At 42.6% G+C, this 13,393-nt stretch overlaps 1 protein-coding gene across 2 annotated transcripts in view; it reads right to left on the bottom strand.

Annotated features, from left to right (window-relative positions):
• LOC120946689 (alpha-2-macroglobulin-like protein 1) overlaps positions 1 to 13,393 on the bottom strand; it is a 192,339-nt gene that overhangs the window by 109,348 nt on the left and 69,598 nt on the right. For both annotated transcript variants that reach the window (XM_040361317.1, XM_040361318.1), the window contains exons 13-15: positions 7,003 to 7,233; positions 3,439 to 3,505; positions 754 to 899 (exon numbers count right to left, since the gene is read on the bottom strand). In XM_040361317.1, coding sequence (XP_040217251.1) covers positions 754 to 899; positions 3,439 to 3,505; positions 7,003 to 7,233 — 444 coding nt within the window. The remainder of the gene's footprint in view (positions 1 to 753; positions 900 to 3,438; positions 3,506 to 7,002; positions 7,234 to 13,393) is intronic.

Genomic DNA, 13,393 nt, shown 5'->3' with positions numbered 1-13,393 from the left:
AAATAGGGGACATAATTATGATTTTTTTAATTTACTTTTTACTAGTAATGGCGACGATCTGCGATTTTTATTGGGACTCCGACATTATGGCGGACACATTTTTGGGACCATTCACATTTATACAGCGAACAGTGCTATAAATATGCACTGATCGCTGTATAAATGTGACTGTCAGTGAAGGGGCTAAACACTAGGGGGCGAGGAGCACAGTAGTTGGCAAACATTATAGAAGAATTATAGATTGAACCCACCGGAAACAGATACAGTACCTGCCATCAGGGTCAGCAATTATTTTTTTCCACAAAGACGGTACAGAGTAACAAAAAGACTGGGGTGAGAGTTCTGAGAGACCAGGCTTTGGACACCAAGCTCTCTTTATATTTTATTTATCGTACCAAAGGGACCTCTACCCACTCTCATCTGAGGTCAGGGGGCTCCTAAAAATGGTAACACAAGGCCTAAACAGTGTAACTCGAGAAGTAGTGAGTGGAAAATCATGCCCTAAACAGGTACATTCTGACCACAAATAAATGGGGTATTCTGTACTTATCCTAGTCCCGATAGATCTTCCACCTAAGGTACTTGTGGAACTACATTCCTTAGTTCAATAAAAATACAGGTGCACATTGATGTTGCCGGGGGGGGGGGAGGGGGGCAGTGCAATGTCACTGCACAGAGCAGGTAAGGAAGACAAAAAAATATCCTTTAGTATCACTTTAACTGAGAGAGAGAGAGAAAGACCCGTTGACTCACTTTATTTTTGAAACACCTCTGTATTTTGAATACTGATGAATCCCCAACAAGTTTTCCATTTGGTAGTAGGATGTGAACAAATACATGTAGCAATGGTGATGTCCCGGGTGTAAGAGAAAGCTTGACAGTAGTTTCACCACGTAAATCTATGAGAGAAATGATTATAAATTGAATGTTTGGTAAGAAACTGTGGGCTCCATTTACAAAGTGTTATCTTACTGCATCCGAGTATGTGGTAAGATGCCACAGAGTTTTTCAAAAAAAGTGTTTTGGCATTCACTAAAAAAAAAAAGCTATCAAAATACAGCACAAGTTATTTTATGAAGTCATGCGGTATTTTAGTAGTGAATGCCTGTGGTAATTTACCACCGACAGTAGCCAGCGTCCTTAACACAGGCTGTAAATAGTTGGTTGTTAAGAAACTGGCAGCTTAACATCCAGTAATTGTCATGGTTGTTAAGGAGCGGGCGGCCATCGCATCCTTAACAACCGGCTGTCAGCGAGCTTCCCTGCTGACAGCTGAATGAAAATAGAAAAATGCCGGCAATTAAAAATTAAGAAAAAAAAGTGTGAAGACTTCTCCAATGGTATGGATTTTAAGGGTTAGCCCCACACCAAAATTAAACAAAAAATGGCATGGGGTCCACCAGACCCATATCTGAGCATGCAGGTCAGGAAAGAGGGGGGTGAGCGAACACCCCCCCCTCCTGAACCATACCAGGCCACATGCCCTCAACATGGGGGGGTGCTTTGGGACAAGGGCCTCTTCCTCACAACCCTGGCCAGTGGTTGCAGGGGTCTGTGGGCGAGGGGCTTAACGGAATCTGGAAGACCCCTTTAACAAGGAGGGCCTAACAAGGAGGGCTCCCCCTATGTGAATGAGTATGGGGTATATAGTACCCCTACTCATAGTACACTACTCATTCACTAAAAAAATAAGTGAAGTATAAAAATAGACAGTTTTTGACAAGTCCTTTATTTAAAAAACAGAACTAAAAAAAAAGTCCCCTGGTGTAGATCCATCATCAATCACAATGTCCACCGCCTTGTGACATCACCGACCGAGGGCATGCTGGATCAGTGACTGTGATAGACTCACCCAGGACAGAGGCTTTTGGAGGGGACTGAATGCTAGCCTCTTGCCTATTGACTATGGGCCCTGGCATTTGAGGGAGCTGCAAGCATTTAGGAAGATGTTCTGTTTTGTAATGCAAAAGGACATTATTAAGAAGGTCATGATGGTCTCTGCCAGCTTGGGACTCAGTAGACAGATGTATGTGAAAGCAACGCTGGTTGATGAGATCTGGAAAGCCCTGAGTCTCCTGTTGTCTACTATTCTGGAGGGTCTTTCACCCATTGTTAATTGTGCTAATTAACACACACACTGTCTGCTAGCAAACTACTGTGGTGATGTGATTATACTTGTAACAATGTGTATTGTACTTTGTGAGCTTGAAGCCGACAAGCCTGACCTGGAATGAGATGTCCAGGTGGCTACTTTAATTAACTTAACGTTTATAGTGTTAATTATCCTTCTGCATACAGTTGCGTTTGCATATGATAATGATCAGCCTCACCTGGTTGTTTAGTATAAATTCTCAAATAAAAAATTTCCAGTTTTTCAGCCAAACGAGTCACGTCTAGTTCTTGGTTGCAATAGGCGGCTATAATATCTGATATCTATGTTCAGACTGGAGGAAGCCGTTTACTGCCAAAAGCACTCAAGTAGAGTGTGGGACATTCCATCACAATGATGTCTCAAGGGGGCGGTGCCACCCTGTGACATCACTGGTGGCCACACCCTTTTAAGAACTGTCAGATGGTAGAGCTGGCAGACTGCAGGAGCCTTCCTCGGGAAGCTGGTCTTAAGAAAAAAAGAATGTTTTTTGGGTCATTCGTTATGATCGCAATTCGTAAAAACGTAAATTTGCAAATATGAAAATGTGTAAATTCGAAAATTCGAAAATATGAAAATTCAAAAATAAGAAAGAAAATTTGAAAATTCGAAAAGAACAAAAATTAAAAAAAAAAAAACTAACTAATAATAACTAACTATTAAATTATAGGTATTAAAATTTCCTTTCAAATTTCGCTGTTGGTGAACGTAATGAATATATATTTATCCAAAGTTACAAATCATCCAAAATCACGAATGCCGCATCTAAACAAATGAAACAGAACAAATTATTAATAATTAATTATTTGTTTTTATTATTATTATTTATTATTATTAATTTCATACGTTCCATTCGTTTAGATGCAGCGTTTGTTATTTCGGATGATTCGTAACTTCGGATAAATTTGTATTTGTTATGTTCACTAGCAGCCAAATTTGAAAGGAAATTCCAATACCTATAATTTAATAGTTAGTAATAGTTAAGTTATTATTAGTAAGTTATCATTTCAGATTTCAGAATTTTCAAATTTAAGAATTTTTGAATTTCAGAATTTTGTGAATTTCAGAATTTACGAATTTGTAAAAATTCAATAAATAAACAAATTCGGAATGTAACGAACTGCATATATCTACCAATAAATTGTAAACAAAAGAGAGAGAGAGATCCAGAAGTTGGCATACACCACCTTGCACATACTGTAACTCCTAATCTACTCACAGATTTTAAATTTGTTTTATTTTCTGGAGTTCTTCTTTAAATATTTCATTTTTATGACAACATTTTTTACCTTCACTTCCCTCAGAAATTGGTATTGGCAATAATCCAGACTTTTGAATTGATCCTTTAGAAGTAACCTGAAAATGGATGAAAGGAGCTGAAGTTAAATTCTGCAGATATCAATAAGAACAGTGGCGGACCATCCATATGGGGCGCAGGGGCGCATCCCCCTAATCCATGCACCCGGACCCTAATATAAATGCAGGGCACCGGACTCATGCATTCCAATGTTTTTTTTTCTAGAAGCACGTGATTAGAGTCTCAGGCTCTAATTGGCTTAAAAAAAGGGGTGGATTCAGGGTGAAGAGCACTGTGCCCTGAGCCCACCCAGTTGTGTAACAATAGCAAATTAATATTCGCTATTGTCTTCCTGATTCTCCTTCCAGCCAATCAGGAAGCAGGTCCTGAAACCTGATTGGCCGAGAGGAGAAGCAGGGTTAAGCCATCACCCACTGCCTGGAGGAAGCACTGCCCACGACCTAGATGGTGGTAAGTGGGGGGCTGGTGGCCGACCAATCCGGCCGACCCCCCCCCCCAAACATATATAGCACCAGTCGCCACAGAGTGAAAGGAGCTGATTGAAGGGAAGGGAAAAGCCCCCTTCAAACAGCACACAGGAACAGAACTGAGGCTGTAAATCACAGGCTGTGTGCTGGAGCGCCATCCCTCTTCTCACATCTTTTCTCTTAGTGTCATGAAAAAATGTCAGAAGTCACTTATACAAATAGCAGAGGAAAGAGGCAGCAGAGGGAAATAACACTTATGCCCTGTACACACGATCGGTTCATCTAATGAAAATGGTCTGATGGATTTTTTCATCAAATATCCGATGAAGCTGACTTTCAGTTGTGCCTACACACCATTGGTTAAAAAAACGATCGTTTCAGAACGTGGTGATGTAAAACACAACGACGTGCTGAGAAAAATTAAGTTCAATGCTTCCGAGCATGCGTCGACTTGATTCTGAGCATGTGTGGATTTTGAGTGGATGGACGTACCCACAGACGATCGCTTTTTTCTATCGTTTTTTTTACCATCAGATAATTTTAAAACAAGTTCCTAGTTTTTTCACCGATGGATAAAAAAACGATGGGGCCCACACACGATCGGTTTGTCTGACGAAAAATGGTCCATCAGACCGTTTTCATCAGACGAACCGATCGTGTGCACGCGACATTAGTTCTCTGGAGTGGACTGAGACAAGTACACACTATAGAGGGGTGTGCTTTATTCATATTTCATGTCTGAGATTTACAACTACTTTAATTATTATTATACAGAATTTATATAGTGTCGACAGTTTGCACAGCTCTTTACAACATTAGGGCAGACATTACAGTTACAATACAGGAGGAATTAGAAGGGCCCTGCTCATTAGAGCTTCCAATCTAAGAGGTAGGGTCAAGTGTTACAAAGGGTAATAACTGTGGGGGGTGAGCTGATGAAGAAAATATAAGTGCAGTTGTTGTTAGGTGGAGGGAGGATAAGCTTCTCTGAAGAGAAATGTTTTCAGGAATCACCTAAAAGTGGATAGATTTGGAGACAGTCTGACAGATTGAGGTAGGGAATTCCAGAGGATGGGCAAGGCTCGGGAGAAGTCCTAGAGGCGGATATGGGAGGAGGTGATGAGGGAGCTAGAGAGCAGGAGGTCTTGGGAGGAACAAAGAGGACAATTAGGTTGGTATTTAGAGACTAGGCTAGTGATGTAGATGGGGCAGATTTGTGGGTGGCTTTGTAACTTATTATTAGTATTTTGAATTACATTTTTTGGGCGAGTGGCAGCCAATAGAGGGATTGGCAGAGAGGGGTAGCAGACACTGAGCAGTTTGTAAGGTGGATGAGTCTGGCAGCAGCATTCATGGTGGACTGAAGGGGGATAGTCTATTTAAAGGTAAGCCAATGAGGAAGGAGTTGCAGTAGTGGAGGCGAAAGATAACCAGGGAGTGAATCAGGAGCTTTGTGGTTTCATTGGTTAGAAAGGGACGTAGTTTAGAGACGTTGCGGAGGTTGAGGTGGCAAGCTTTGGAGAGTGATTGGATGTGGGGCCAAAAGGAGAGTTCAGAGTCCAGGATAACACCTAGCACCCTGACATGTGGGGATGGGTGGATGATTGTGCCATTGCTCTTGACAGAGAAGTCAGGGGAAGAGGCACGTGGGGGGAGGAAATATTATGAGCTCGGATTTGGACAAGTTGAGTTTGAGGAAGTGGTGTGACATCCAGACAGATATGTCTGTTAGTAAGTTAGTGGTGCGTGAGAAGACTGATGGAGTGAGTTGAGGGGTGGAGAGATAGATTTGGGTGTCGTCATAGTAGAAATGATATTGAAAGCCGTGGGACTGACGAACTGGCCCAGGGAAGAGGTGTAGATTGAAAATAGGAGAGGTCCAAGAACAGAATCTTGGGGCACCCCGACAGAGAAGGCAAGAGGAGAGGAGGAAGTAGAATTGCAAGTGACACTGAAAGCTAGATTCACAAAGAGTTAAGCCGGCGTATAAGTAGATACGCCGTCGTAACTCTGAATCTAAGCCGTCGTACATTTAAGTGTATTCCCAAATTGAGATACACTTAAATGTAGCTAAGATACGACAGCCTGCGCCGTCGTATCTTAGCTGTCTAGTTCCGCCGGCCGCTAGTGGCGTGAACACTGATTTACGCCGAGAATGCGTAAATCAGCGAGATACACCTATTCACGAACGTACGCTTGCCCGTCGCAGTAAACTTTACGTAAGGCGTTTTCAGGCGTAAAGTTAGTCGAACAAATAGCTGGCCTAGCCAATGTTAAGTATGGACGTCGTTCCCGCGTCGAATTTTGAAAATTTTACGTCGTTTGCATAAGTCGTCCGTGAATGGGGCTGGACGTAATTTACGTTCACGTCGAAACCAATAAGTCCTTGGGGCGTACTTTGGAGCAATGCACACTGGGATATGTCCACGGACGGCGCATGCACCGTTCGTTAAAAACGTCATGTCGGGTCATGGTTTATTTACATAAAACACGCCCACCTCTTCACAATTTGAATTAGGCGCGCTTACGCCGGCCCATTTACGCTACGCCGCCGTAACTTAGGAGGCAAGTGCTTTGTGAACACAGCACTTGCCTCTCTGACTTACGGCGGCGTAGCGTAAATATGGTAGCTACGCCGGCTCAAAAATACGCCGCCCTACGTGAATCCAGATATGAAGGTGCGTTTGAATAGGTAGGATGAGAGCCACTGAAGAGCACAGTGATGGAGACCGAATGAGTAACTTTTTTTGAGGAGGAAGGGGTCGTCAACTGTATCAAAGGCAGCTGAAAGTCACATAAGTATTAGTACAGAATAGTGTCCGTTGGTTTTTGTGGTTAGTAGGTCATTTGTGAGTTTTAGAAGAGCAGTTTCTGTGGAGTATTGAGGGCGAAATCTAGATTGAAGGGGATCAAGAAGGTTTTTCTTAGTGAGGTGTTCACTCAGTTGGTTGTAAACCAGGCGTTCAAGGCGTTTAGAGGAGATAATGTTTTTTGTTCTTCATTTATGAAGTACAAACAAAATTCATACTTGACAATAAGCAATTTGGATGGGAAAAATCAAGGCTTACCATATAGAGCAAATCCATGTGCTCGACTTTATGCTCCAGCTCTGTACGCTTAATGATATAGTCCACCTTGACCTCATGCTGCCCCTCACATGGAAGAACCACATCTAGGGAGTGGATTTTCAGCAAACTCTTGCTACGAGAGTAGACGGAATTAAGGTAGAGTTCAGCATAACCGTAATCTGGTGTAATAAATTTGGGCACATTTTGTTGGTTTGCTAGAGTTGTTCTAGCCTATAAAAGAAACAGTAAAAACATATAGATAAAATATCATAACACCATCACCTACTACCTTACAATGGAATACCCACTAAGTGCAGTACAGCACCTCACATGCTTGTCATAGAGCAAGCTGTCAGAACTATTGGTGTTAAAACAATATATACAGTATATAAGGCCGTATATTGTATATTTTTCATATGAACATGAGGGAAGCCATTTTCCCTTTAAAATGTTGAAACGAAGTTCATAGCTCACGAATAGACAATGTTACAAGAGGTTTTTCTGTCTTACGAGATGACTGTGTAAGTCTGTATGTACCATTTTCCCAGGTTATAAATGAAAAGGTTTGAACATTTAGTAAAATAAACAAGATAAGAAAATGGTAAGAGTCGGTTCACACAGGGGCAACACGACTTCCAGCACGACTTTGGGAGGCAACTTGGACACGACTTGAGTATGAATCATCAGGCAACTTACAAGGCAACTTCAAGTTGCCTCCAGGACAGTACAAGGCAACTTCAAGTCGCCTCCAGGACAGGAGGCTTTCCAGTGGCCAATCAAACAACAATCAGCTCTGTGGGAGGGAGGGGTTTGCCTGAGAAATGTATGTTATCTTCCTGTATTGTTGCTTCAGTTAAGACAGTGATCAGACTTCTGAGGCAACTTCTATTGAAATCAATGGTTACAAGTTGCCTAGAAGTCGGATTGAAGTAGTACAGGAACCTTTTCTGAAGTCAGAGCGACTTCAGTAGTGCGTATTAAGACGGCTTCATTCACTTCCATTGATTTTCTCAACCATTTTCTCTTGGGACGACTTGGGGGAACTTCAATGGAAAAGAGTACCGCTCCAAGCCCTGCGAACCTATGCTGTGCTCCCGCCCTGTAGTACATAGCCAGCTATGACTAAGCATCTATCCATGATGTGAAACATGTTAGCTTTTTTGTCCCCTATGTCCACTTTTTACCATTTATTGCAGTGTTGCATGATTTTTTGGATGGTATACAGCTTTGGATTTTATCCTTTGTTTATTTTGTTTCAATAAATCGCCTATCAGGCCTCGTACACACGACAGAGTTTCTCGGCAGAATTCGTCGAGAATCTCGGTGAAGAGCCGGATTCTGTCGAGAAACTCGGTCGTGTGTACATTTTCGGCCCGATGGAGCCGCCGAGGAACTCGTCGAGCAAATAGAGAGCAGGTTCTCTATTTTCTCGATGGCAGTGGATTTTGGCTCGACGAGTTCTTCATCGGGCTGTTTTTTAAACGAGAAACTCGGTCGTGTGTATGCTAAGAAACCTGTCAAAAACTTAGACACTGGAGACCAACATAGGTAAAACTAGCGTTTGGAATGGAGATAGCACATTCGTGTCGCTTCCAACATTATTTAATCGTTTATTTGCAGCGCTTTACACAATATTTTGTAAGGGCACAAAACAGCAATATAATAATTTTTTTTTAAGATATTCACACAGAGTTCCTTAAAATTAGGTGGAACCTTTTTCTTACTGGACTCAATATTTTTTTTTTTTTTTTTATTGTCACCTTATTTTGGTCGTGTGTTTTAAATCCTGCTTTTAATATTCACCTTAATTTTAAATTTTAAAAAAATGCAAATCCTTTTTTTTTTTGTAATGTCAAGTTCCCCCCATAGAAACCTTATTGCTTTGTCTTATCTCATGTGTCCCTTTCAAATTACACCTTATATCCAATTTTAAAAAAATAAGAACCTGCCTTCTCACTTGCAAAATTGAAATGTAAAAAAATACAAGGACAAGTATGAACTGTAAAAAAAAAATGTACCATTTATTTTGGTAATAAAAATAAATTTACTATGCAAAAGTCAGCACTGGAGAGCTTGCTGCCATTTGTGCACAGCCAGGTGTGGCCTGATGTGACTGGTGATCAGTTGGAGGCCAAAATGGGGACTTGAGAGGTTCATTCAGGAAGTCACGCATCAAGGTCTTGGACTCCCCGAGGTCAGAAACTGGAGCAGGGCAGGCAGATGTCACCAGGTTGTGGTACTACAGCAGCCTGAACTCTGGTACACCACATGGAAGTAAGGGAGTCACTTTCTGGATTTCTTCAAGGCCTTCCTTGGTGGCTTCCCTGCAGCCTGCTCTTTCACCTTCTCTGCAGCCTTCTCAGCAGCCTTCCTCTTCTGCCTGGCTGGAGGTGGTGCCACAGGGGTAGTACTCATGCCAGGAGGAGGAGTAGACGAAGGTGGTGGAGGATGAGTAGCCGACGGTGGTGGAGGAGGAGGTGGAGGAGGAGGAGGAGCAGTAGAAGGAGGAGGAGTAGTAGAAGGAGGAGGAGTAGTAGAAGGAGGAGTAGAAGGAGGAGGAGGAGTAGAAGGAGGAGGAGTAGAAGGAGGAGGAGTAGAAGGAGGAGGAGCAGTAGAAGGAGGAGGAGTAGTAGAAGAAGAAGAGGAAGCAGAATGTTCAGAAGGAGCAGGAGAAGAAGAGGAAGAAGAATGTTCAGATGGAGCAGGAGAAGAAGAGGAAGAAGAATGTTCAGATGGAGCAGGAGAAGAAGAGGAAGAAGAATGTTCAGAAGGAGCAGGAGAAGAAGAGGAAGAAGAATGTTCAGATGGAGCATGAGAAGAAGAAGAAGGTGGGGGAGCTTGAGAAGGAGCATGAGAAGAAGAAGAAGAAGGTGGGGGAGCTTGAGAAGGAGCATGAGAAGAAGAAGAAGAAGAAGAAGAAGGTGGGGGAGCTTGAGAAGGAGCATGAGAAGAAGAAGAAGAAGAAGAAGAAGAAGGTGGGGGAGCTTGAGAAGGAGCATGAGAAGAAGAAGAAGAAGAAGGTGGGGGAGCTTGAGAAGGAGCATGAGAAGAAGAAGAAGAAGAAGAAGGTGGGGGAGCTTGAGAAGGAGCATGAGAAGAAGAAGAAGGTGGGGGAGCTTGGGAGTTATGTGGTGTGTGAGGATGGGGATGGCGGCAAATCACAGTGTCCTCCGTGAGAAGACCCCTCACCCCCTGATTTGCGAGGGTGATGAGGAGGCCCTCAAAGAGGAGGCGTTGGTCTAATGTCATTTCTGACATTTTGGCCAAAACCACTGTTACAAATCCCTCCTGAGCAGTGGGAGGCTGTTGAAGGGTTGCATGGGCGTCCCGAATGAGGGCTAGTGAGGCGTCACGCACCCTTGTATCCCTCACCTGCCTTCTCGGACGCAGACGAAGAGGAGACACCTGGCATCTTGTGCTTGGCCCAGCAACCTCGTGCAACCCACTTGGGCCTGCCACCTCATCCGCTCCACTTGGGCCTGCCACCACGTTACAGATACTTGGGCCTGCCAACACGTCCAAGATACTTGGGCCTGCAGCCTCCTCCAAGCCACTCACCCTGTCCTCCTCCTGCCTGGCATTTTCCTGATCCTCCTGCTGCCTGGTCTCGTCCTGTGTATGGAAAAAAAGTAAAGTTTTACTATTTTAAAAAATTTTTGTTTTATTTATTTAAGCTCCTGACTGTTGCATTTTTTTTAGTCACGACTTAGCTAAGCCAATCATTCTGACCCATGTTTTATGGTCAATCACACCACAAAAATTCATGGCCAATACTGACAAATTTTAGGAATAACACTTTTAGATCTAATTTTTATTTACCTTTAACATCTTAATTTACATCTCTTTAACAACATTTAAACACCACACATTTGCACATTGAAAGTACTATATACCTGGCTCCAGCTGGGCAAATCCGGATCTTCATCCAGGATGGAAGGCTGCTGAGAGGGTTCATCTGCAGAGGGAGCAGCAGGTTGGCTGGAGGGAAGGCTGGACCTTCTGTGGCTTCTGGGGGGAAGGCTAGAAAGTGACTCCCTTACCTCCAGGTGTTCATCCAGGAAGCTCAGTTTGCTGTAGTACCACAACTTGGGTTTAAATACCCGCCCTGCTCCAGCTCCAGACCTCATCGAAGCCAAGACCTTGTTGCGTGCCTTCCTGTAGGTGCCTCTCAAGGTCCCAATTTTGACCTCCAACTGGTCAGTTGTCACATCAAACCCCACCTGTCTCCGCACAAGTGGGAGCAGGCTCTCCAGTGCAGTTTTGCGCAAGTCTCTATTTCTAGATATGGGGTCTTTGGTGGCCCACAGAACAGGAAGTTCTTGCCACCGATCAATGAAGATCTCCAAGAAGTCGGGTCGGTTAAAGAGATTCATCTTTTCCTGTCCAAAACCAAGGATAAAAAAATAATGTCACTACACAATCTATAAAGTCAATTACTCTTTCTCACAAGCTAGCCCTTAAAGGGTCACTAATGGATAACTATATTTTTGGAGGAAATGACTGTTTACAGTGTCTAGAGACATACAAGTGCATACATATAATGTGCCTCTAGTTTCACTTTTGGTTTTAAATTTATTTAATGTTTCTGTGAAGTAAAGAGACACACAGAACCCAAAAAAAATAAAAGCAGGGCATATTTTAATTTCTAAAATTATTAGCATTGTTTTGGTGGATTTTTAGACACACAGCTTAGACCACAGTGACAAGCTCCCCTGATAAATTTGAGAGGGAGCCAGAGAACCAGGAAGTGATGATTTATGCAAAGGATTACAGCTGCTTAAAAGCAAAAAGGGACAATGAGGACATGAAATCAAGACTGATATAATGTAAAGTTAGTTATTTCTGCCCCAAACAATTTTGGCTTATTGCTCCTTTAAATGTCTGTCTTTCCTGAATATGCCACTGCTGTCCCAAGTTCGAAGCATACCTACACGCTTGTCGTTCAAACGTCTTTCTTACGCAACCCGGTCGTATGGACGCTACATGTGTTCGAGCCTTATATACACTCCGCACACGACATCCGCCCATGCTTAAAAAAAATTGATGTTTCCCCCCCGCCCCTTATCTTCCGTCGCAAAAACGACAAGGAGGAATTGGCAGCAGATCATGTTGGGTCAGTTCCTAGGAAACAGATGACCAGTTGTGTCGAACTAATAAGCCAGATCTCATCCTCATTTGTGTATGAAACGTTAGTTAGAGAAAAGCACTCCCGATATAGTTTGGTCAAGACATAAAAGCGACCATTTGCATCATGTTTAAACCGACTTGTTTTTAGAAGACATCCTGATGAGAACCGAGATTGCCCACACAACAGTAGTTGGATCAAAATGCATAATCAAAGCGTTGTTTACGTACGACGGCACTATAGCGGACCATTACCTTCAAATTTCAAACTGGCTATGTTTTAATTTATGAACCTAAGATGTAGGCCACAAAATCATTCAATCAAGAAAAACATGTAAAATGTAGTTACATACCGGTCTTTGACCCGATCGTTATCTCCGCCGTCTTCCACAAACTGTGAACGCCCCTTTTACTCACGTGGTAGCCCTTTATACACGCGCATGTGGGACTTTACGCACGTCTCCCCGCCCCTGACGTTCATGGTGTCGTATTTTCCCCGCCCCTTTTCCATCTTTTTTTTGTTGGAAGCACATGGAGAATATGGCAGCACGGCGAATCCGTTGTAAGGCCTCCAACATGACCTTTGAGGAAATGGTGGAGATGGTCCTCATCCTCAAAGCAGAGGACTACGATGGGAGGCATGGGCCATATAAGTACCCTAATAAGGTCAAGGCCCAAATAATGGAGAAGGTGAGGAGGAGTCTCCATCAGAAATTTGGGGTGAAAAGGTCCAAAGAACAGATCCGGAAAAGGTGGTGTGACCTTAAAAAACGTGAGCCGGAACAAATGAAGAGGATCAGGAGAGTGATTAGAAGAAGTAAGTTTGTTATATATTTTGTAAGATTTGTTCCGCGCCATGTGTTTTTTATTTCAGGTTGTACTGTAATATTTTTTTTTTTTTTTTTTTTTTTAATTTTCCTTTTTATTTCGTTTCTTTTCCAAGAAAAAAAAGCAAGAAAGTGATACAGGAAACATAAGAAGAGGACTAAGCATAGTCCTATACATCAACATATGTATGGAAATTATATTTATTCTCTCTCTTCAACTCTATTTACTATTCATAATATCTGTATCACTACTAGTTTCAATCCATTCCTCTATAATAGACCAAATACTTTCTACTTCTAAACTAAATTTCAGACTACCCGAGTATTCCATCTCCCACTAAATATCCATTTATTCTTTATCTAAAGTACTAATTCCCTCCTTATTCCCGCAGCACTTCCTTCCTCATTTTATCCCCCCTTTCCTTCCCCCCTTATCCCTA

The sequence above is a fragment of the Rana temporaria genome, chromosome 8, assembly GCF_905171775.1.
Source record: "Rana temporaria chromosome 8, aRanTem1.1, whole genome shotgun sequence".
In the NCBI taxonomy this organism is placed as follows: domain Eukaryota; kingdom Metazoa; phylum Chordata; class Amphibia; order Anura; family Ranidae; genus Rana; species Rana temporaria.
This window is presented reverse-complemented; position numbering and strand designations above follow the sequence as displayed.